This window comes from Coenobita brevimanus, chromosome 23 (assembly GCF_032717465.1).
Source record: "Coenobita brevimanus isolate Jiangsu-jjx chromosome 23, ASM3271746v2, whole genome shotgun sequence".
In the NCBI taxonomy this organism is placed as follows: domain Eukaryota; kingdom Metazoa; phylum Arthropoda; class Malacostraca; order Decapoda; family Coenobitidae; genus Coenobita; species Coenobita brevimanus.
Genome location: NC_136976.1, coordinates 69,201,962 through 69,228,301, shown reverse-complemented (window position 1 = coordinate 69,228,301; position 26,340 = coordinate 69,201,962). Strand labels below are relative to the sequence as shown.

The window sequence follows — 26,340 nt, the reverse complement described above, 5'->3', positions numbered from 1 at the left end:
CGAGCTTTACAGGCAGGGAAGGTACAACTACGGGAAAGTAAACTTTACAGGATTGAGAACATTTTTTGAAAATGCAGATTGGAGAAAATTCAGAGAAACAACAGAGATACAGAGGAAGTGGGATATTTTTCTAGACCTGTATAATTCGGGAGTGGAAAAATTTGTGCCAGAAGTAAAGGGGAAAGAAAACACGAAAAAAGAATGGTTTAATAAAAGGTGTATGATAGCAAAAAAAAGACAGAGACATGGCATGGAACAATTGGAGAAAGAGAGGTAACAACAGAACAAAGGAAGAATATAAAAGAACTAGAAATGAATACACAAGAATACGCAGAGAAGAAGAAGGGAATTTTGAAAAAGGTATAATAGACAAATGTAAGGATGAACCCAAACTGTTTTATAGATTTGTTAATGGCAAACTGAAACAAAAGGAAGGAATCACCACACTGAAAGTAGAAGGAGAGGTCTATAAGGATGCGGCAATGCAAGCAGAAATAATGAACTAACGTTTCCAGTCAGTTTTCACTAATGAAAAGGAGTTGTGGAAGCGGAGGTAGAGACTAGAAATGTAGTGATAAAAGATATAAAAGTGGAAGTACATGAAGTGTATAAACTACTAGAAACTCAAGATGTAAGGAAAGCCCCAGGACCAGATGGAATCTCTAATTGGGTACTGAAGGAATGCAAAGAACAACTGGCAGATAAGATTCACAGTTTAATTGTGTGTTCTCTGGAAGAGGGGAAAGTGCCTCAAGAATGGAAGATGGCAAATGTGGTACCAATTTATAAGGGAGGAAACAAGGAAGAACCCCTGAATTATAAACCAGTGTCCCTAACCAGCATGGTCGCAAACTTGTGTGACAGAATTATGAAAGATAGATGGATTAAATATCTGGAAGAGATAAATATTTTGGCTGATAGTCAGTTTGGATTTAGAAGTGGAAGGTCATGTGTTTCCAACTTGTTGAGTTTTTACTCAAGAGCGATTGATGTGCTTCAGGAAAGAGAAGATTGGGTGGATTGTGTGTATTTAGATTTGGAGAAGGCCTTTGACAAGGTACCCCACAAAAGACTAATGTGGAAACTAAAGCATATAGGAGGACTGAAGGGGAACCTCCTAGAATGGATGAGAGACTTTGAGAGACAGACAAATGAGGACAGTAATAAAGGATAAGATGTCTGGATGGAGGGAAGTAACAAGTGGAGTCCCACAGGGCTCGGTGTTAGTGCCAGTAATGTTCCTGATTTACGTAAATGATATGGTAGCTGGAGTGAACAGTTATGTAAGTCTGTTTGCTGATGATGCAAAGATCATGAGGAAGGTAGAGGTTGAGCGGGATTGCAAAATGCTGCAGGAGGATCTGGATAGGATATACGAATGGAGCCGGATGTGGGAAATGAAATTCAATGCAAAGAAATGTAAAATATTGGAAATGGGTAAAGGTACCAAGAGGCCATCATTGAATTATTTGATGGGTAATGAACCAATCACAAAAGCGAGAGAAGAGAAAGATTTAAGTGTGCTGGTCCAGGACAGTTTGTCACCTGAAAAACACATTAACAAGACAGTTAGAGAGACGTATAAACTTCTGACTAATATAAGAGTAGCTTTTCATTATATGGATGAGGAGATGATGAAAAAATTGATAGTGGCCATGATTCGCCCCAGGTTGGAATATGCAGCAGTAGTGTGGTCCCCACACAAAAAGAATGATATAAACAAGATTGAGAGAATACAAAGAACAGCAACCAAGATGGTCCCCAGTCTGGCAGATCTGTCGTACAGGGAGAGGCTGGAGAAGATGGATTTGCCTTCCTTAGAAGAAAGGAGAAAGAGAGGCGACATGATTGCAGTGTTCAGGACCATAATGGGAGTAGATAAAATTGACAAAGAAGATCTGTTTTTATGGGATAAGAGAGTAACAAGACGACACGGGATGAAACTGAGAAAGCCAAGCTGCTTGAAGGATATGAAGAAATATAGTTTTCCATATAGATGTATAGACCTGTGGAATAACCTGGACAAAGAGATCGTCCGGTCTAAAAACTTAAACGAGTTTAAAGCTAAATTTGACTTATTGAGAAACAGAGACGGGACCCCACGAGCGTAGCTCATTTCCTGTATATCACAATTAGGTAAACACAATTTACTTCTTTGATTTTCCCTGGAATGATTATTGCTTCCATGGCTGGGAACCATCTGGGTGTGCCTTGCGCATTACGGACGTTATTCTCTCGGGCATGGAAGCACACATTCCCTTCTCATACATTTGACTAATGCACGAAAGCCTTGGTTTAATCACGTTTGTTCTAATGCTGTCCGCAACAAGGAGAGGCCCTACAAAAGGTACCGGAGCCAACCCACCCCTGAATCACATCTTTTATACATTTCTGCCCGGAATCGTGCTAAGTCTGTTCTTCGCTCTGCTAAAAATAATTTCATCCGTACAAAATGCTCTAAACTCTCTAACTCGAACTCTTCTCGCTCCCTCTGGCACCTTGCCAAAAACCTTTCTAACAACTTTACCTCATCATCCTTCCCTCCTCTTTTCTACTCTGATGGCTCTGTAGCTATTTCTTCTACTGATAAAGCAGATCTCTTCGCTCAGACTTTCTCCTCCAATTCCACCTTATAGACAATTCCGGTGCTGTTCCTCCATCACTTCCCCCCTCTGACTTCCTCATGGCTAACATTAAAATTTCTTCAGCTGATGTATTTTCTGCCATTGCTGGCCTCAATACTAATATGGCATATGGGCCTGATGGAGTCCCTCCTGTTGTTCTCAAGAACTGTGCTTCTGTGCTTACACCCTGCCTAGGCAAACTCTTTCGCCTTTGTCTGTCAACTTGTACCTTTCCTTCTTGCTGGAAGTTTGCTCTCATTCAGTCGGTCCCAAAGAAGGGTGACCATTCCCAACCCTCTAACTATCGTCCAATTGCTTTAACATCCTGTATCTCAAAAGTTTTTGAGTCTATTCTTAACAGAAAAATTTTAAAGCATCTTTCCTATCACAACCTTCTTTCTGATCATCAGTATGGGTTCCATCAGGGACGCTCCACAGGCGATCTTCTCACATACCTTTCAGACTCCTGGTCATCCTCCTTTCGGGACTTTGGAGAAAGCTTTGCCATTGCACTTGACATCTCAAAGGCTTTCGATCGAGTCTGGCACAAATCTTTAATTTCCAAACTGCCCTCTTACGGTTTCTATCCTTCTATCTGTGCCTTCATCTCTAGCTTCCTTTCTGGTCGTTCTATAGCAGCTGTTGTAGACAGATATCGTTCTTCTCCTAGATCTATTAACAGTGGTGTTCCTCAGGGCTCTGTCCTATCACCGACTCTCTTCCTTATATTCATCAATGACCTTCTAAGCTGACATCTAACCCTATCCACTCATACGCTGATGACTCCACCCTTCACCTTTCCATTCGATTCCCACAACGTCCATCTCAGCAGTTACTTCAACAGGCAAAGGGATGAGGCTATGGCACACCTAATGTCTGACTTGGCTCGTATCTCTGACTGGGGTAAAAATAATCTGGTTGTTTTTAATGCATCAAAGACTCAGTTTTTGCACCTATCAACCCAACAAAATCTTCCACAGGTATACCCACTTATGTTTAATAATACTCAACTTAATCCTGCATCATCCTTGAACATGCTTGGGGTTTCATTTGCTCGGGACTTGTCTTGGAAAGATCATATTACATCTCTTGTAAAATCTGCTTCCAAAAGACTGGGTGTGCTAAGCCAACTCCGTTCCTTCTTTGCCCCTGCACAATTGTTGACTCTATACAGGGGTTTTATTCGCCCCTGTGTGGAGTACAACTTTAATGTGTGGGGAAGCTCCCCACATTCGGCTCTTCTCAACAGGGTGGAGTTAAAGGCTTTTCGTCTCATTAACTCTCCCCCTCTTACTGACTCCCTTCAACCTCTGTCTCTTCGCCGCAATGTTGCATCTTTATCTCTTTTCTATTGCTACTTCAATGGTCACTGTTCCTCTGAACTGTCTGCATGCATTCCTCCACTTCTATGACGGGCGCGTAGCACCCATCTAGCAGCAAACTCTCACCCCTTTTCTGTCCAACTCTCTAATGCAAGAGTTAACCGTTACTCCCAGTCCTTGATTTATGCAACAGGTCAACGCTGGAACTGTCTCCCTCTGTCTGTATTTCCTGCTTCCTATGATCTCCAGTCTTTCAAACGCAATGTGTCAAGGCATCTCGAAATGAATGGAGCTTGAATTTGGCTCTCTCTTGTATTTTGTTTTTCTCTTGGAAGGAACAGTTTTGCGGGCTCATTGCCTTTGGCTCCTTCTTCCCCACAAAAAAAAAAAAAAAAAAAAAAAAAAAAAAAAAAAAAGGAAAATACACACACACACTGAAAAACACAAGACATAAACACACCCACACACGCAGGCATGCAAACACCCAACACGTGAGGCCTGGGATGGCCGTTGTTAACGTTTTTGTTTTATTGTCGTTATAGGGCATTAATTACTTGCTGCAGCATGTTCATAGTCATATTACAGTATATACTTTTTACATATCCTAGTGTTTTATATCTGTGTATTAGTAATGTGATTATGAGTGTAAAGTATAAGGTTAGCTTGAGATGTAACTGCCAGTTAAGAATGACGAGTGGGGGGCTGGGAGAGGTAGGGATAAGGGGGAGGGAACTGAACATAAACCAGCAAACATTACCAAAAATTATTTAAAGAAAAATTCAGCATATGTTACAGGCCAAAATAATTGTGAAAACTTAGCTGCATACACTACTTTATCCTGTACTGTACAGAACTAATCAAGAATTATAGGGGGATGACCGGTATCCAGAATATATTCGACCCCATGCCGGATCAAATTTGCATTCCGGTTATACGGATGTGCCGATGCATCGGATGCCAGTTAATCGACCTTTTACTGTAGTAGATAGATAGGACTGTGGCCTGCAAAAAACAGAAAATTCAGCCTGCAGGACAATGAGTTCATATCTAAATGATCCTGGGGCCACAATATGAGTAACAACCTTTCCAATTCATTTATGCATTTTCTGTGCTATCCTTGCTCTCACCAGAATACTCGTATTTTTCCCTCTGGTGAGATTTTGTAAAACTGTGAATGTATGAAATATCTTCATCATCATCCCACCCTTGTACAAAGGAAAAGGGGAAAAAGAAGTGTGTGGTAATCATAGGGGCATTTGTCTTCTTAGTATAATAGGAAAAGTGTATGGTAGGATACTTATTGACAGAGTTAGAGAAAGAACTGAGAAATTAGTTGGAGAAGAACAGAGAGGCTTTAGGAAGGGAAGAGGTTGTGTAGATCAGATATTCATTCTTAGATCTTTAGTGGAAAAGTTTCTAGAGAAGGGAAAGAAGTTGTATGCGGCTTTCATGGATTTGGAGAAAGCATATGACAGGGTGGATAGACAAGGATTGTGGAAAGTGTTAAGAATATATGGAGTAGATGGGAAGTTGTTGAATGCTGTGAAGAGTATGTACGATGGTGCGAAGACTGCAGTGCGTGTGGATGGTGAACTAAGTGAATTTTTCTCTTTGAAAGTTGGGTTGAAACAGGGATGTGTCATGTCTCCATGGTTGTTCAATCTGTACATGGATAGGGTAATAAAAGAGGTACAAGGTAGGGTAGTGGATGTTGGAGTGGCCCTGGTGAGAGAGGATAGTGTTTGGAAACTCCCTGTACTGTTGTTTGCAGATGATACTGTGTTGTTGAGTGAAGACGAAGGGGAGCTGCAAGGCTTGGTGGATGAGTTTGGGGGGAGTGTGTAAGAAACGGAATCTAAAGGTGAATGTAGGGAAGAGTAAAGTGATGATCTTTGAGAGAGGTGAAGTCAGTGAATGTACAGCGAAGTTGGATGGTGAGGAATTGGAAAATGTGAGTACATTTAAGTACTTGGGTAGTGTGATGAGTAAGGATGGAGGTTTGGAGGGTGAAGTGCTTGAAAGGGTACAGTAGGGAAGAAAGGTTGCTGGTTCTTTGAAAGCATTGATAAGAAACAGAGAAGTGAGCATGGAAGTGAAAAAGTTACTACATGACAGTATTGTGATACCAACTCTAACGTACGGAGGTGAAGCTTGGACGTTGTTGGAAGGACACAAGTCAAGAGTGAGAGCAGTGGAAATGAGTTATTTAAGACGAGCCTGTGGAGTCACATGGAGAGAGAAGCTGACGAATGAGGATATAAAGGAGAGTTGTGGTGTTGATGTGGATGTGATAGGAAGCGTTATGAGGAACACACTGAGGTGGTTTGGCCATGTGGAGAGGATGGAGGGTGAAAGACTGACGAAGAGAGTGTATGTGAGTGAGGTGGAGGGGGGAAGAGGGAGGGGGAGGCCGAGGATGAGATGGAGGGATGGGGTGGAGAGGTATATGAGAGAAGGGGGTGTAAGTCGGGAGCAGGGCAGTGAAATGGCGGGGGACAGGGCGACTTGGAGGCGATTTGTTTGTGGCCACCCCAAACAGGATTGAGGCGTCTGGCGATAGATAGATCATCCCACCCCTTTTCCCTACCCACAGGTGGGATGTAGTAGGGTCTACAAGGCAAAGAAGAAGAAAAAATACTACAATGCTATCCCTACAGTACTTAAATGAGCCACACATTCATTCACTCACTATTCACCTTCAGTGAATTCTTCTCTTGGGTGCATCAAAAAAAAAAAAAAAAAAAAAAAAAAAAAAAAAAGTAATTTACTTGTATGGGTTAATACGTTTGCATGAAATTAACTTCCTGAAATATCCTCCATTTTTCTTTAAAAATTTCTGTCACAGACCTTATTTACTACTAAACGTTCAGGAACAAGTATAGAATGTACCTTATTTTCTTTAAATGAGATTCCCCTTGAAGATGTTGGTTCATGGTAACTTCACTATTGCAGGAAATTTTACAAACATTGCACATCAGCAGAGTAACATGACCAACAGTGGTGGCTGTTACTAGTCCCTGCATCTCAGCTGAAGTGAAGGAGTCTGAAAGTAAATGTAACGGTAAGTCAATCTCACAATATCCCCCTTCAAGGTTAGAGGCCCAGGGTTTGCCAGTGGCAGTCCAATATATTCAAAGGTAGAAGACCAGCCTACTTCCTCAGGTGGTATTTAAAAAAAAAAAAAAAAAAAAAAAAAAAAAAAAAAAAACTCCAGTCACTTCCACGGGATAAATCCTATGAATGGTTCTTTCTTCAGACATGTGGCCAGTTATGTACTGACTTGGAACTTTCATAACTTTGTACTGTGGGTGATGCCAGAATTCATGCAACTGTAGAGTGCCAGTGAATTTCTCAGAACTGGCAATTTTGAGAAACAAAAGACCAGACTATTTCATCACCACCATCATAATCATCATCAATCATCATTGTAATCACCATCATCATTATTAATATAACTAACCAAACTAAAATTGACTGGGAAAACAGGCAAACTGAAATCAACAAAAATTATTCAGATGAACTGAACCAAACTGGAACTGAAGCAGTGAAATGATGTTACACCTTTTTAATTTTTTAAGAGACCAAAAGATTTATTCCCATTTTGAACAACTTATGATCTCATGTAATACCTGATACAGTACCAGTCTCACTATAGCATATTCTAACTTGCAGGGTGAGCAGACTCTCTCTGGTTTACCTATGCCTCGCTCCCTAGCATCTGGATGCTTCCTGTTTAAACCAGAGCTATTGTACGAATAATTCTATGTATTACTGTACCACTGAACCATTCGGTCATAGCCCAGATATACCGAAAGCTGGATAATCCGAACCTGGATAATCGAGCTTCCACTGTATAAATAATGTGTAAACAGCAAGAAAGCAATGAATGTAAATATAAGTGAACAGTGGAAAATAGTTTTATAAGTTACTTCAAGTGACAGAGCATAACACAGTGTAAATAAAATAGAAATGTAAATAATGTAAATAAAGTAGAGAGCGTAAATAGAAATGTAAATGAGTGGTATTATAAGAATACGAGTAGATATACTAGGAGTAATGAAAATGCAAGTTTCACTCTAGCATGTATGAATACTGTGAGTTATGAGAGTGAAGGTGAAAGTGACATTCACTCTCAATGCTAGTATACAGGACGAGAAAGTGAATGCTACGTATTACTGAAAGAAATTGAATCCCTACAGTGACAATAAACTACTATTACTGAAGGAAACTTATGGATAAAAACTGTAGATATGTATAACTGTTATATAGTAACAGAAATATAAACTGTGAGTGTTTTTATGAATAATAGACAACACTAGCGGCGAATGATCGGAAGTGGGATGGTCATACGCCCTCGTAATTTTCATTGCTTTCACAGTGTTTTTTTTGGGGAGTATGGATTCCAAACTATTTGAGAATCATAGATTAGTGTTTCTAGTGATAATATCAGGCTGTGGTAATCATATTACGAGTTGTCGGGAAGTGTAAAGTGGAGACTTAGTTACCCAACTTCAGAGGTCTCCACAAGTCCTATGGTACTCGACGAAGGCTCAACAAACACCCAAGGAGAAAGCTGAAGGTATGTGCCATAAGTATATGTGATTTTAATATTCTAGGACTAATAACTGATTTTTGGCAAATATTTTTAGAGAGTCTGTCGGAGCACAAATATGCCCGCAGGAGATGCAAGTCAAAGCAAAACAAGCCCGCGGTTTAAGGGTTAACAATGGGGGTAGAAACTGCACCATACCCCACCTAACGATGGCCAAACCCTGGTTTAACGATGGGTTTTGATTTTTCTTACCGATTTTGATGATATTTTGGACTAAAATTCCGTGTTTAGGTTCATTTATACACTGTTTTTATCTATCTATCTATTGCCAGACGCCATAATCCCATAGCTGTTAGGCCATTTAGACTGCCTTTAAACCCGTTTTGGGGCTCATCTGGGTGAGTTTTGGACTTGGTTTGGGGGGAATCTCAAGGCTGGTAAACGGTCAACATTGAAATACATGTTAAAAGTACCCCGATATACAATATCCTGCCTAATGATGGAGTTTTACCTAACCAATTAGATCGTTAAACCGGAGAATGCCTGTACAGTAATCACTCCAATATCCGACGTAATAGAGCCATAGGTAGGTCCGGTTATTGGTTTTGTCCGGATATTGGGCCCCAGCTTATGGACTTGTACTTATGGACCCTAACTCAGAGAAACACCTATACAACTCCCTCTGGACATGCATAGCACCTATTTAAGACCCAAATCACACCAATAAGGCACATAAATGACTGAAATAAATGCAAAAGAAACATAAAATGAGGGTTTAGAAGTATGTTCATACATTAATAAACATTCTGGTACTTATGGACCCTAACCTAGCCTAACTCAGAAAAACACATTCCTACTGCACATGCATAGCTACTAACACCCTATTCACACTAATAAAGGACATTAAAGGATGAAATGAGGTAAGTATAGTATGGAAAAAAAGTACAGCATGAAACATTCTGGCTACTTACAGCAAGTCCCTGGCCACCTCAATGAATAACCGCCTCCTCTCGGACTCTGACAGTAAGAACGATTTCCTGAAGCACTTGCAGTACACTGTTCCTGAAGTCTTGCACTGAACTTAGTCAATAACACACAGAAGTCCGTTCTCTTCACAGTGTGCACTTTTGTCTAAATAATGCTCCATCGTAACTTACTAAGTGTTGCACTTTAACTTTTCCCATTCTTTTCATTTTCCAAAGCCAAAACAAACAAGTCTATTTACGTTAAATTTTTTTTCTAGAGTCTTTTCTCTCACAACTTTAAATACTTAACACAACACACTGTTTTTTTCACTGTACAACACTCAAAATTCCCGTGTGGTCTAGTGGAGAAGTACTTACTGTTTATTCACTGTCAGAGTCCGAGAGTATCACTGGCAGGCGACCTAGGGGTGCATCGCTGGGTCGTGGTGATGGCGTACCCACTGCAGAGGACTCCGAAGACAGCCACAAACTCACGTCGAGCGGTGACTCCACCGTGGCTGATGTGCTGGGCTGCGGCTCGGAGCATGAGGGCCTGTCTTGGGGAGGCAACGGAGTGGAGCCAGGGCTAGGCACAGTGGGGGTCACGGGCCTGAAAAAACTGTCAATGGTTGATTGACACAATGACCGACGATTCTGACGATTGATGATGCGCTGCCTGAAAGCACGCACTTCCTCCACGAGTCCCAAGGGCCCCATCTCCCTGTCGCAGTCCGGGTGTTCCAGGTAGTCTAGGACGAACTCTAGATGTTTCCGGAGTGCGCTCAGCTTGGGGATGGCTGGAGTAGTGTCCTGCTGAGAGGAGTCCGCATCATCGTCGCCTTCAGTGTCGGAATCTTCAAGTTCGGTACTGACACCTGCAACCGAAGACGCGATCTCGATATCAGACAACGTCTAATACCCAGGATCGCCCTCGTCGTCATCCAACCACTCACGAACATCGTCCACATCTACATCGTCGCCGTGCGTACGTAGCCGTGCATGGAAGTCATCCACGTCAAACCCTAGAAAATCGTACTCCACATCCATTCCGAGAAGCAGACGAGACCAACCATTTTCCAGAGTTTTCACAGGGACTTCCTTCCATGCACTAGCCCAGTTGTACAGCACAGACTTGATGTTGTAGCGGCGAAGGTTTTCCAAAGTCCGTTTGCCTCGTGTGTCCCGTCCCTCCCTGCGCTCGTCCTCGTCCTCGAGAACAACCATCACCTCGTCCAGGAACTTCCGACAGTATAGGCGCTTTGTTGCCACGATCAATCCTTGGTCCATTGGTTGGATGAGAGCAATCGTATTAGGTGGCAGAAACATGCACCTAATACGGCCATTTTCAGCAACCAAGTCCTTGTCGCACGGGTGGGCAGGTGCATTGTCGAGTAGAAGGAGAGCCTTTACCTGGTCGCGTGGGATTCCCAGTGTCTTCGTCTGGTAATGGATGACCTCCTTGACGAAGTGACGGTGAAACCAGTCTTTGAAGATCACAGCTGTGAACCATGCCTTCAAAGAATGGTACCAGACGACAGGAAGGACATCCATCACCCCACGAAGGCATCGAGGCTGCTTTGCGCGGCCAACAACAACGGGCTTAAGCTGGTGCATGCCGTTAGCACTGGCACAACACAAAGCAGATATCCGTTCCTTGGAAAGCTTGCGCCAGGTACACGCTTCTCCGTCTCCTCGGCTAGAGTGTTCGTTGGCAGCGAGCGATAGAATAGGCCTGTTTCGTCGGCGTTGTAGACTTGACCGAGAGTTAGGCCCTCCCTGTCGATCAAGCCTTTCACCTTGTGCCGAAACTCGTCAACTCCATCCTCGTTAGCGTCCAATGCTTCACCATGTGCTTTACGGTTGGTAAGGCCATGTTGCAACTTGAACGCGAAGAGCCAACCCTCGGATGCCTTGAAGTCTAGGGCGTCGTGAAGCCTTGCGAACTTCTCAGCAGCAGCCTTCAGCTCCGTTCCACATACCATCACACCAGCAGAACGTTGTTGTCGATACCAAATCAACGTGGATCGGTCGATTTCTGCAAACTTGGGGGTAAACAACCTTCCTTTCCACATTGCGTTTGCTTCTCGACGAGAAGTCAGCCGTGTACTGCATGAGTTTGTCTCGGGACCTCTTGATATCGAACAAAGTAGACCAGGCCAGGTTGAACTCGCGAAGAATGCGGGAAGAAGACCAACCCGCATCCACTTTCTCCAATATCTCCCTCTTCTTCTCCAGAGTCAACACCACTCTCTTCCTTTTCTCAGGTGGCGGGGCCATCATCACACACACTAAGAGGAGGCCCGAGAGCAGCAGGAGGCCCTGCAGCAGGTAGGGCACCACCACAAAAGCGATCACGTGGGCAGCCATTATGACGAGTGTGCACTCGCGGTGAGAGACAGGCGGGAAGTGGGGAGGATGCAGCGGCGCTCTATCGGACGTCGGAGGAATGATGCACCAAAACAATGCTCTCCCGCGGCGTGCACGGTAATTTGAAATTACGGACGGGAATTTTTTTTTTTTTTTTTTTTTTTTAATTTTTGGGGGTTTTCGGACCATTTTGGGAATGTTGGATCCCATGACGATTACGTCCGGGTAGTGGGGATGTTCGGTTATTGGGCGTCCAGATATTAGAGTGATTACTGTACTTAGAAAGTGCGTTTACTACTGTACTTGCAATGGGCGACGGGCATGAAAAATTGAGGCAAATACAGTATTCTCTTGCATCTCGCGAGCATAATTTGAAGCGTGTGATGGGTAAGGGTAGGGCTGGTGAGTATGTGTGGTGGGGTGCGGCTGATGTGTGAGTGAGTGGCGGCCACAGCAGCAAGATCACGTAATGTCTGTAGTGTCTGACCTGGACTTTGAGGGTTTCCTGGGGCAGCAACAGGCTGCACCTAACCTAGTGCAAACTAAGATGTGCATTCCATAAAACTGGCCGCACAATATAGTGCTTTAAGAGCATTCGTTAATCACTTGCACAATTGTCACCAGGGTTGCCATTTGGTATTTTTCATTACCAAATGTGGGGCAATTTGGAAATGAAAAATTTGATCGGTAATGATTCAGAATGATTCATTACCAAAAAGATTTTTCTCGTGTTTGAGTGTACTGAGGATGGAGGCGGTGATTTTTTTTTTTTTTTTTTTTTTTTTTTTAATGCAAGAGAGAACCAAAGGCTAAGAGCCCACAAACCATTCCTTCTAAGAAAAAAAAGAAAAATTATACCCAAGAAAGCTAAAACCCCTCCAGTAGTAATGAGAGTGATTGTGATGCACAGGATGAGGCCTGTGCAGAACAGCTGTGAGTGTTTTGATTCAGCTTCCGTGGTGCGGCCTCGGATACTGCAACAACAATTCGCTGGTAAGGTCTCGAATTTTCATAATAAATATACGGTATTACTCTTGCATGTTTCTACTGTAAGTTTTCCTTTTGCGTTTTAGTGAAGGTCAGGAATTGGTAAATCAATATATGAAAATTCAGGAAATGTCGCCCATAAAGCCATTTTAACATGGGATCATATGCTTCGCAAAGTGCGAATTTATGAAGTGCAACAGGCTGTGTCGCCCATAATCACGCAGTTTACGTGAGTTGACTATATACATATTAATATTTACTGAAATTATCTAAATACTATTTTCCCCAGTGTGTAATAAAGGATATATAACTGTGCTGTGACAGCCGCCAGATACCGCTTGCTGAGGGAAAGTATGGGGAATCAGATCATCGTTTATCTGGGTGGTTGTATATATACCACACTGCATCTAAAGTGTATGGGTATGGCTTAATATATGACCATACTTGGTGAATCAAGTAATTCATGAGATCATTATTTAATTTTTCCATCCATCATCCAATCCAGTGTTGCCCCATGAGGAGTGTAGGAGGCCGGGGCTAGGCAAGTTGGTCCCGACATTTAAGATGAGAGTGACCAGCCTCACTCATCCCTGAGTGGCATTACATGAGCAATAAACCCTAGCTACCCCTTGGATATAAACCTACACAGGCTCAGTCTGATTTGGGCGCCTTAATTACCCACTAAACCACCAGGTGCCATAATTTGGTTATATGGTTACCACCCAGCATAGTACATGGTTTCTTGGTGTACAGGAAACCATTTGGCTTGCCACTCAGTGTAGAGTCACAATAGAGATGAAAAAATTTGTGTCAGTTCCTCTTCAGTTCTTGATGCTCAACTTCCTCCCAGTTTCTCTCCTCACCATTATGTCACATGCAGCAGACTTGCCCTCCATGCACACATTTTTTTTTTTCTGCATTTCTGCTAGTACAGTACTGAATCACATAATGAACAGTAATGCTTACCAGTAGTATCTTTAGAATGATGTTCCATGTTCCCAGCCTTAGTAGAAACGTCCCCAATTACACCTTGATACAAAATTCTTGAGGTATCTTGCGAGTCACTGAACATTCCATTGTTGTCTCTCATGGATTCCTCATCTTCTTTGGCTTGATTAAACCTTTTCAGTGCTTTCATGTGGGGTGCTCCTTGAAGATGTGCTTGTGCTGGGGTGGTACCAGCCATGCTTCTTGAACACACTACACATTCATAGTGTGACTGGAAAATAATATAAATTTGCATCAGCTCAAATTATTATAACTTGAACGCAACAAAAACTCTCAAACCCTTGCTACATAGTATCTGTATCTTTATTATCTTTATAGCTACTAAGAGTATTGTACTACCAGTATGAAGAACGTTTTCACCCATAATGACTGAGTGAGCTTTTGTATCATACTTCCCACCATATACCATACATGTAATGTGAACCGGTGAATAATGCACACTCACGAATTGGCAAAGGGATATTTATGGGGAAATATAAATTTCATAATTTTGTCAGATACTATTTTAAGAGAGACAAGCAAAAGGCACCATAAAGTGCATTGGGCCAGATATTGTGATGGCAGATAACTGAATTATATACAGTACACCTAACCCCCCCTATTCGACAGGGATGAATTCCATAAAAAGTGGTTGAAGAACTAACTGGTCAAATAACAAACCGATTTTCCCCTTAAGATTGTTATGAAACGGGTTAGGTTCCTGACCACCTTCGTCACTCAAAAAGCATTCAATAAAGATGGAAAAAATACCGGTAAATATGAATGAAAGTGAGAGGTATCTGAGCTGTTTTCTTATAAACCTTCATTCTCCACGAAAAACATTTTATTACTGCATACATTTCAGATGACTGATTTGATTTTTATTAAAAAATACTGGAGAACAAGCAAAATATACCATACCTACTTATCAATATTAAAGAAAACCACCTGAACGCCTTGAATAGAGTGTTTATTGCTGAACCTGCCGACTGGGTATGATGTCATCATACCAAACAAACTCAAAGGTACTCAACTTAAAACCATAAACAGCAATGGGAGTCTAATTGAAGCTCTGAAACCTAAGTGAGGGGTTTTGCACCCAGGACCCCCAATGAGATGTGCATTCTGTAAAACTGGTGCCAAGATAGTATCGTGCATTAAGAGCATTAATTAATCGTTGGCGCAATCGTCACCAGGGTTGCCATTTGATATTTTTCATTATCAATGTGGGCCAATTTGGTAATGAAAAATTTGTCTGGTAATGAACCAGCATGATCCATTACCAAGCAGATTTTTCACACTTATGAAGATACAGACGATGGAGACAGCGGATTGTCTGCTCTCTTTGATTAATCTGCTAGCCTACATAGTGCAAATATAATAAACATGCTGCTAATTACAAGGAGTGATTATTTCAATGGGTATATATAATTAGTGATGAATCAATGCTTGCTTTAACCCCTTAAGCGTGGGCATGTCGGAGGCGGTCTGTGCACCTCATGCAGAGATGTTCATGGTCCGACTGACTTTTTAAAAATATTTGACAAAAATCAGTTACCAGTCCTAGAATATTATAATTACACATGCATATGGCACATACCTTCAGCTTTCTCCTGGGATGTTTGTTGAGCCTTCGTCAACTACCATAGGACTTGTGGAGACTTCTGAAGTTGGGTAACGAAGTCTCCACTTTACACTTCCTGACACCCCGTAATATGGTTACCACTGCCTGATATTATAACTACAAACACTATTCTATGAATTTCAAGTAGTTTGGAATCTATATTCCCCCAAAAAAACACTGTGAAAGCAATGTAAGTTACGAGCCCATACGAGCGTTCCTCCCATGCTGGTTCCCGATGGTATTCTGAGGCGGAGCTGTCACTCACACTTTATATTCCCAGTACTTTATTACACTTATTTATATATACAATATCTGTAAGTTTCTTTCAGTAATAGTTTATTTTCACTCCAGGCATTCACTTTCTCGTGTATACTAGCGTAGAGAGCGAAGCTGTCACTTTCATTTTCATTACTTTAACTTTCACTTTCATTACTCCTAGTATATATAATCGTATTCTTATATTACTACTTTACAATATTCATCTATAAGTTTCTTACAGTACTAGTAGTTTATTTTCACTCCAGGCATTCATTTTCTCGTGTATACTAGCGTAGAGAGCGAAGCTGTCACTTTCATTTTCATTACTTTCACTTTCATTACTCCTAGTATATATACTTGTATTCTTATATTACTACTTTACAATATTTATCTATAAGTTTCTTTCAGTACTAGTAGTTTATTTTCACTCCAGGCATTCACTTTCTCATGTATACTAGAGTAGAGAGCAAAGCTGTCACTTTCATTATCATTACTTTCACTTTCATTACTCGTAGTATTTATACTCGTATTCTTATATTACTAATTATTTACATTTCTGCTTACATTCTCTAGTTTATTTACATTTCTATTTTATTTACACTGTTATGCAATCACTTGCAGTAACTTATAAAACTATTTTCCACCGTTGTTATATTTACATTCATTGCTTTCACTTGCTATTTACACATAATTTACATTTTCATTTGCACTGTTTTAGAGACCAGAAAGATCGTAGTTACTGTCCATCATTATCATTGATAAATTAGCCAGGTCATGTTCCACAGCAGAGTCACTTAGCCTTTACCCCTTCCCACACGAGGTTTAGTAGGGGTAGAGGTCACAGGGACCTTTGCATGGGGCTAAAAAGCAGCGGAATTGGACAGGCGCGAATCCGACGTGATTTCACCTTGAAAGACGACAGCAAACTGAATGCTGGGGTCTAGGGGCAGTGAAGGGTTGCCAACGTCAGCGTGGTGACAGTTGCTAATATATACGCTATGAAATGATTGGCAGGAAATCTAGGCAATACATAATAAATCATGTAGTTCCAAGTGAATGTAAATATCACTTAGGCTTCTCCCTTTCTTTCTTATATATATTTTTATTATGAGAACAGGTCATACAGCATATTTCAAGAGGAAATAAACAGGGAAATTAGCGAACGAGTGCACGTGGGGTGTTGCCAGGTGATAATTAGCCAATTCCAGGTGTATGGCACTATCAATTACCTTTTTCTTTTTTATATACAGTATATTATTTTGTATGAGAATTAGCCATAGGGCTCATTCCAATGGATGAAATGAGTGGGAAAATCCAGGCAAGATATGCCTAGCACTGCGCAGCTGGGGCAGGCGGGAGGAGAGGGTAATGGATGGGAGGTAGGGAGGGGAGTCAAGAATGGGGAGAAATGGCTAAATTGTCAACACTTGATGGGAAAACAGATGACAATAGCAGCACTGACTATTGTTAGACACTGGCAGTACTGACAGATGATACAAGCGACCACTTCAAAGCCTGGGCAAATTCAAAATAACACAGAATTGCTAAAGTGACGCCCCGTGGTATGATCCATTGCACCAGTGCGTCACGAAAGTGACGCCCCGCGGTTAAGGGGTTAAGAATTTGGTAATGAAAATTGAGGAGTTTGATAACATGGCCGAGTTCAGATCTGGTACCGGTAAACCTGATCATAACCTGACCATGTGTTAGTGAAACACTCACTCAGGTTGGAAAGCACATCACTGCGCTTGACAGGGGTAATAGAAGGGGTCTTGGGTGGAGCCATAGTGGTGCTGCAGTATTCCACGAGGCCAAAATGAAATGCAGACAGATGAAGAGGCAACCAATCAGCAGGGCAAAGAGCAGGAGACAGGCAACTCAGCCGGTCTGTCTGGCAGCAAGCAGTTTGAATTGCCAAAATGGTGAGGATAACCATGTCGAGCAACGAAAAAGGGTATAGATTTATAAGCGTTAAAACAACGAACTGTCGAAAAACAAGAGTTTGGTGTACAGGCGGTCCCCGATTTATGATCGGCTGACTTATGATAAGGTGTACTTTCAGTATTCAATAAATTATACAAGATATTCAACACATTATTATAAAACCGGGTATGTGTTCATGATTTTACCCAACTGTAGCCTAATGTAAGTGTTCCAAGCACATTTAAGGTAGGCTAGGCTAAGTTATGATGTTCAGTTGGTTAGGTGTATTAAATGCACTTTCTATCTATCTATCTATTCCCTGATGCCTCAATCCCGTTCGAGATGGCCTGAAATATGATCAAAATTTCTCCATCATTTCTAGAATCGGGCGAATTTTCCACATCCTATTGTTTAGATGTGGGCCCACATCCGTGGAGGAAACCACGTACCTAAATATGTCAAGGTAGCGGTCCCGTGGCATATACTTACTGAACATATGGGTAGATGCAATACCATCCACGGGCCAATAATCATCAATATTGTGTTTTTTTATAAGAGGCATCAACACAGTCAATGCTAGCCAAACATACATCTCACTAACATCCATCACGGTCCATTCTTTCATTTTTGCACTCTCTCTTATGTACGAGGTTTCACCCCAACTGCAGCAGAATTCCCTGGATGCATGTACTTCTTTCGCGATAAAATCCATCATTGATATCGTGAAAAAAGGCAAGGAAAAATTCTACAGCAGTAGATGATGGATTACAAGGGAATTCTGGCTGCATACCTGCGACTGTGTCATCAAACACAGGTACCTCAGGTTGAAACCCCATTCCATCCTCCCAGGTATATGTCTCAGTCTTACCCAACCTTGGTTCCTGCATTGTATGCCGTGCACGTGGACTGCCCTGGGCTCTGCCATGGCCCCTAGCATGGTGGCGAATTCACCAAATCATTGCTAGATGAGGCAGGTGATGCTGGTGGTGATGGTGATGATGCTGGTGACAGTGACTGTGGTGATACTCGGGAATGGGCACCTGCCTCCCAGCCATAAACAGATTTTGGACGTACACCTGCACCAACATACCCTAATGTACTTGGATGTGGTGATGAGGCACATGGTGAGGCATGTGGTGTGGCAGGCTGGCATGGTGGGGCACATGGTGCGGCAGGCCGGCGTGGCGAGGCACATGGTGAGGCAGGCCTGCGAGGCAAGGCACTTGGTGAGGCAGGCCAGCGTGGCAAGGCACGTAGTGAGGCATGTGGTGATGCAGGTGCAGATGTAGGCCATGTGGGAGAGGCTAGTGTTGAGGGAAGATGTGTGGAAATTTCCACGGTAGGTCATGACTCATGCTCTGGTGCACGGCTCAGCCTGTGGCATTTCCTCCTCTCGCCATCCTCCACCTCCTCCCTTTCTTCACTCCCTACCTCCCCTTCCATCTTCACTGTGCAAATAACCCCCTCGGCAGGATCATCACTATCATCTGACCCTTTTTCATCATCAGAAAAGGCTGATGATCATGCAGAGGCAAGAGAACGTCACACAGTGGAGAACTCACAGTCACCCTCCTCATCTGATGCATACATTTCCCCACTCAGCATGGTGAGGTCACTTTCGTCGGAGAAGGAGTCACTTTCCCCACCCATTATTGACGATAATGGCAAGTCCAATTCCCTCCCTACTGCACTATCGCTAAGGCCTTTCCTTTTTGGGCCTTCAGACTTCATTGGCGTTGAAGTTGATGGCCCCAGGCGCTCAGCTGAGGGTCTGGACACAGGGAAAAGTTTTTGCGTAGGTCTAACTATGACGGAGGTGCGCAGGCAACTGGAGCTTGCCAGAGGGTTGCCAGTGGCTGCATGTGGTGGAAATAACCAGCTGCATATTAAGACAAGGGCGCGGATTACTAGATCGTGTATACATGTCACCCAGATGACCCCAGGACGACATGTATACATGACTCCCGGATGGGATGGGTTAAGTGTGACCTCAGGGTTAAGGGATTGAACAGGGAGGTTGCCAGAGATTGAGCAGCATGGAAAGCCACCATTAGGTGACCAAGGCTGACATTCAAGCATGTTGGAGCCTTCAAAAACGAAACTGATATTTATATAATACTGTATATATAAAGTGCAGGAAATTCCATATTAACTGGTGTCTACTGAGGTCATTCGCAGTCAGAGTCATGCCCTGTATTGAAGTAAGCTTCAGTTCATGGTACATTATCAACACAGCTGCACCATTAACATACAAGAGGATATTATCAGTGAGCACAAGGCTGTCTTTTTCATACTCCTGTTATCTCCTGACAAATGTATTAAGCTTAAGATGAGCCTTTCACATTGGATAACTTAGAGAGTCTTAATAAACACATTCAATGTATATGAGAGGCTGTTCCTAAGTTGAACAAAATCATCTGGTAGCTGCCACAATATTTTCAAGGGAGTGTCACTCAGCATCAATGGGTTGTGTATAATGAGCCTAATAGCTAAAGATGAGCTGTTACAAAAGCTCCCAAATAAAAAAGAATGGGATCAAATAGCTCACCTCCTGTCCAACGATCTCAATTCTTTTTAATAAGCCTTCCTGGACAGCCACTGGTACAGATGTTGTACTGGAGAATCTCCTAGTAGTTGAAGAGACAATCTGTAAAGGAAATACAAAAATAGTGCCTGCTGCTGACATTGTTTATAATGTATAGCCACATTTTCATGAGGCTTCCACACTAGCCTGGCATGGCAGTTTTAGACAAATCCAGTCAGGACTGGTATAATAGCAATCTTGCCCCAGATCCTGCATAGGGTTTACCCAGGTCATACACAAGGATGTGTGGTAGCAATGGGCAACAAAGACCACCTAGAGTGTCGCAGGCCTGGGGGTTGTTGCACCTAAGTCTGTTGATCAAGCTGGCCCATCAACAACGGGAAATCAACTGCCTTTATAGGGCCATCCCATGTGAACTGATGTTACCATGCAGCTAACAAAACTTCGCTACAGCAAGGCACAGACATCAGTGTGGAAGTTTGGTTCCTGAATGGATGCTGCATTTGCGTCTCTCCACCAAGTTAAAAAAAGCACCATAGTAGGCTCCAAGTCACTCCGTTATTTGTCTACATGGTCACTACCCAGCTTGTGAGTTATGTTCTGTTTTCTTTGCGCACTGCTGGTATGTTACCAGTGATCGAGGCAGCCAGGGGATTTTGACCATTTGGTAGGGTGTTGGACACCCTTGTTTGCTCTGCTTGTGGGTTACAGCCTATTACCCGCATGTGGACACAGGGGCCAGTGAGCCACCCAATGAACTTTTTTGACCTTGTTGGCTGGCCGGCCGCCAATGCCGGAGCTTTTGTTCAATTACAGACAAATAAATCCAGATACGGAGCTGATTGAGCCAAGGCCTAACATCCATATTCGGAGCATGATCAGATATGGAGTGTCCAGATCAATGAGGGATTACTGTATTAAAATTTTTTTCACTATACATGGTCATACACATACATGGTCACTATACATGATCATACAATTATCTGAATTTCAATTAAAAAACTGCACTTAATTTAACTACAGTATTAATAAAATACTGTACGTCTCAGGATTCAGAGAGAAAACGTGCAAAAGGTAATATTTCTCCATTAGGTCGTCAACACGCCTTGACAGACTTCTGTATTGCATAAATATTGAGGTACCTTTCAAATAAACATATCTGCACATTAAATCAATGTTTATACAAAATAGGAGTCTGTCAAGGTGAGCTGTCAAGCTAAAGGAAAGACACTTCTACTAACTTTAGCAAGTTTTTGCTCTGAATCCTGATTTTCTTATTTAGATAAATTAAAAACAAAATTTTTACTGAATTTCTGATACAGTAATTAGGTGTACAGGAACCTACAGGGTGATAAAAATGTAATTTTCCCATTAAGAGTGCTGACTCAGTAAATGACCACCGATTTGGTATTTTGTCACATCCGGCAAGAATAAACTAGTAAAGTATGATGTCACAGGAATAAAGGGGTTAAATACTTCTGTATTCATTCAGGGCTAACAACAACAAATTTCATTTAGATATGGGGACAATATGCAATTAAACTGTTAAGGCAAACTCGTAACACCGATCTGTCTACAGACTCACCCCTTTTCTGTTGCAACAGTTAACCATTATTTCATCCTTCATGTACACAATTGGACAACTCTAGAAGAGTTTTCCTCCTCCCACCTTTCCCCCTAGCTATGAACTCCAAACTTTGAAAGGGAATCTGTCTAGATATCTAAAACTAAAAGAATCTTATTTTTGGGTGTCCTGTTTGACTTTCTTTGGAAGGGATGCTTCTGCAAACGTATAGCATTTAGATCCACTGTGCAAAGAAATCAGTTCTGTCACTATCTGAAAGGTTAGTAAAAATAATGTTAGGTTTCTACGGTATTATGTTAATCCTTTCTGCCACCATTTTTTTTTTTTAATTGCAAAATTTTTTAATGTATAAAACTGTGGGGGCCCTCAAGCAGATGCTGTTAACAACAGCTGTTTCTACCACTAACCTTGAATATGTTCACACATAAATATATATATATATTTTTTACCCTCCCCACTTGTATTATTTACTGGTCAGGGAAAAAACACTAATTTCTCTAACCCATTCTATTTGGAATAATGCCTTTTCATTTAAAACTTACAACTCTTCCTATAAAATTATACTGATACACACACACACACACACACAAATTATATGTATTGACACAGGCCCCACGATATTTTTTGTGTGCTGTATCACAATTTCTCACCAATTCTAAGAGTGCATGTCAAAAAAAAAAAAAAAAAAAAAAAAAAAAAAAAACAATTTTCATGGGGACATACTGTAAGACCACCCTTAAATATATGCTCACATATATATATATATGTATATACTAGTATATATACTGTATATTATATAAATAGATAGATAGACAGAGATAGATATAATCTATGAATTGATCCAGTGACTTTGTAACGGTCCAGGGAAGTGCATATTCGAGTATGAAGAAGATCCATCAATAAAAAGGTAAAATACAGTAAAAGTAAATAAGGGTCAGATTAGGTTGGGATAAGTCTGGTTAGGTTTGTACCAACACAAGATCTTGCAAGCAGAGTGAAAAGAAGAATTCTGGGCAAATGTGGAAGCATGCATGGAAAAGTTTGGAAGGAATGAGAGTGTTTTCGATATATGAATGGAAAAGTTGGGACTGTGAGGGTGGATGGAGCAGTTGGTGAGTGGGGTGTGCCTGCAGAAGTTGGTGAGTGGGGTGTGCCTGCAGAAATGGATGAGAATGGAAGTGCTCTAATGGACATTTGTTCAGTGAGGGAGTTGGTGATAGCCAATATCCTCTTTAGACACAAAATGATCCACAGGTATACATGACGTGTGGTAAGAAGGGTGGGAGGTGAACTGAAAGAACAGAGGGCAATGATTGATTATTTGTGTGTGGATGACAGAATAAGAAAGTGTGTAATGGATGCAAGAGCACACAGAGGTTTGGGAGAGGACTTTCTGACCATCATGTGATAGTGGTGAATATCATGGTTCAAATGCAATGGAGGAATAGGAGGGAAGGACAGGAGGAAGCAGTCCATACAAGTAGGGCAGAAAGGTTGCATGACGATGAAAAAATGGCAGAATATACGAGGGAAGTGGAGAAGCGATTAGGTAACTACGACTGAAACAGAGGGGAGAGGTGGGAGGTGTGTGCAAGACATTCACGGAAGAAATCTGTGCAGCATGTGAGGTGGTGTGTGAAGAGAAGACGTAAGACGGTACAACGAACAGCACGGTGGAATGAAGAGATGAGACAAGCTGTGGCACAAAAGACGAATGCATGTAGTATGTGGGTGGGAGGTTGTGGTGTGAAGTTGAGAAATGGAAGAGTTATATGTAGAGAGGGTGAGAGAGGTGAAAAGGTTTGTAAGGGAGAGTAAGAAGCGAATGGATGAGGAATTTGGAAGGAATTTGAGAGTAAAAAGGAGGAAATGTAAGAAAATGTTCTGGAAAGAGATAAAGAGATAAGACAGGGTGATAAAGAAGTTAGTCAGGGAGTGAAAGATAAAAATGGTAGATTGCTAGTGGAGAAGTGAAAAAAAGTGGGCAGATGGCAAGAACACTTTCAGGAACAATTAAACATAGAGAATGAAAGTAATGTGAGTATCAGTGGCTGGGAGCAGGAGGGAGGTAAGGAGAGAGAAAAAATTCATTAGGATGGAAGCAGTGGAAAGAATGAAGAAAGAACTGGAGAAAGCCCTAGGAACTGATGGAGTATGTAGTGAAATGCTGAAGGATGGGGCAGAGATAGTAGTAGAATGGATATGGATGATGTGAAGGTTAGCCTGGGAGGAAGATATAGTCCCAGAGGACTGGAAGTCAGGTACAATATAATTATTCCCCTGCACAAAGGTAATAGGGAAAAGGAAATGTGGTAATCACAGGGGTATTTGTCTGCTTAGTGTAATAGGAAAAGTATATGGTAGGATACCTATTAATAGAGTTAAAGAAATAACAGGAATTATTTGGTGCAGAACAGGGAGGTTTTAGGAAGGGAAGAGGTTGCATAGATCAGATATTAATTCTTAGGTCTTTAGTGGAAAAGTTTCTAGAAAAGGGAAAGAAGTTGTAGGCAGCCTTCATGGATTTGGTGACAGCATATGACAGGGTGGAGAGACATGGAATGAGGAAAATATTAAGAACATATGGAGAAAGGGAAGTTGTTGAATGCCATGAAGAGTACCGGTATGTATGAGGGGTCTAAGGCTGCAGTATGAGTGAATAGTGAATTTTTCAGTATGAATGTTTGACTGAAACAGGGATGTGTCATGTCTCCATGGTTGTTCAATCTGTATATGGAAGGGATTATAGAAGAGATACTAGGTAGGGCAGTGGATGTTGCAGCAGCTTTAATGAGAGAGAGCAACATTTAGAAACTCTCTGTAGCTACTATTGTTTGCAGATGATACTGTATTGTTCAGTGATGGGGAAGGGGAACTGCAAGACTTGGTGAAAGAGTTTGGAAGAGTAAGAAATGGAATCTAAAGGTGAATGTAGGGAAGAGTAAAGTTATTGTCTTCGAGAGAAATGAAGTAATTGAATGTACTGTGAGGTTGGATGATGAGGAAATGGAAAATGTGAATGCATTTAAGCACTTGGGTAGTGTGATGAGAAGGGATGGAAGTTTGGAGAGTGAAGTGCTTGAAAGTGTACAACAAGGAAGAGAGTTTGCTGGTTCTTTGAAAGCAGTGACAAGAAACTGGGAAGTGAGCTGGGATGTAAAAAAGTCGCTGCACGACAGTACAGTGAGTCCTCGAAATATGAAAAGGATAGGGACCAAAAAAAAAAAAAAAAAAATTCGTAATCCGAAATTTCATATATCGGAACGATTTTCCCCACTGAAATATACATATAATGGAGGGGATGTGTTCCAGGATCCAATTGGACCCCCCACTTAAACTTTACCCTTCCTATTTAGAAGTATGCAATACATGTGAAATGGTGGGGGATAGGGCAACATAGAGGCCATCTGTTTATGGCCACCCCTTATGGGATTACGGCATCTGGCAACTGACACACAGATAGGTCTGCATAAACTATATCAAGTTAGGTGAGGATGGATTTGCAAGTGTTGTTATAAAAATGGTAATCCTGAGACACAGAACCACATCTTAAAAACCAAAAACAAACAAAAAATTGTTTATCCCTATGAAGACATAGGACAAGCCCTTAAAATTATTACTTTTTTTACCTACCTCTGAACTGACTTATTGACACTGGCGAGGTGTAGAGATGTGCGATTTCGATTATGAAGAGGAAACATCAATAGGTTAGGTTTGCATAAAATTGGACATGTTGGCATAAAATAGGTTAAGTTCAGTTAGGATAAATAAAGCTGGGCTAAATTAAAAATTTTTAGGTTGTTTGGATAAAGAGGCACTGATAAGTGATTTCATTAAAAAATGGTGTTCTAAGATGGCGTCTGTCTGCCTTCATGCACCACAATAACACGTCTGAATCTTTCTTCTTAAACACTTTGCACCACTATTAAAAGGATTATCCATTTTTTTCTACTTTTGAACTGATTCATTTTTTTTTTTTTTTTTTTTAACTATTGTAAAAGGTTTACAACTCCTTACACAAGAGGTGTAAAAGTGTACAAAATTGCACTTTTTGAGCATAAAGACCCATGAATTTATAACCAGTGACTGTACATAACTGTATTTGCTGGTGAAGGTGCGTGGCAAGACCCACACTTAGTTGTAGCCTATTTGCACTCTATACGTTTACAATATATATTTCAATCAGGGTTCATCGATTAGCAAGGAAAATATGATTACACAAGGGCTAGGTTAGGATAATTTTGGCTAACATAAAGTAACTTCGGCTAGGATAAATTACGGTTTTAACTTACAAAAACTTCCGTACACACTGACAAGTCACTTCGTTCTACGTTTCTCCATGGCGTTCTAAGATGACGCCCACCAGTCTTCAGCGTTCTAATCACGTGCAATACTCAACTTTCAGCACATGAATACTCTTATGTATCACATACGCCCAAAATATGCGACATACTAAACTATTATCAACATAAACCTTTGCCAGTCATGACAACAACACATAATCGATGAGTAAAAATGTAATCTTAACCTCCAGCTTCCCTACCAACCACCGCAAAACAATCTTACCTCTAGTGATGCCATTATATAGACCGTTATTACTG

General features: G+C 41.5%; 1 protein-coding gene across 1 annotated transcript in view; it reads right to left on the bottom strand.

Moving 5' to 3' along the window:
• LOC145392743 (uncharacterized) overlaps window positions 1-26,340 on the bottom strand; it is an 80,681-nt gene extending 54,341 nt beyond the window's left edge. The window contains exons 1-4 of the mRNA XM_080267039.1: window positions 26,306-26,340; window positions 20,158-20,256; window positions 13,784-14,036; window positions 6,836-6,989 (exon numbers count right to left, since the gene is read on the bottom strand). Coding sequence (XP_080123165.1) covers window positions 6,836-6,989; window positions 13,784-14,036; window positions 20,158-20,256; window positions 26,306-26,320 — 521 coding nt within the window. The 5' untranslated portion in view covers window positions 26,321-26,340. The remainder of the gene's footprint in view (window positions 1-6,835; window positions 6,990-13,783; window positions 14,037-20,157; window positions 20,257-26,305) is intronic.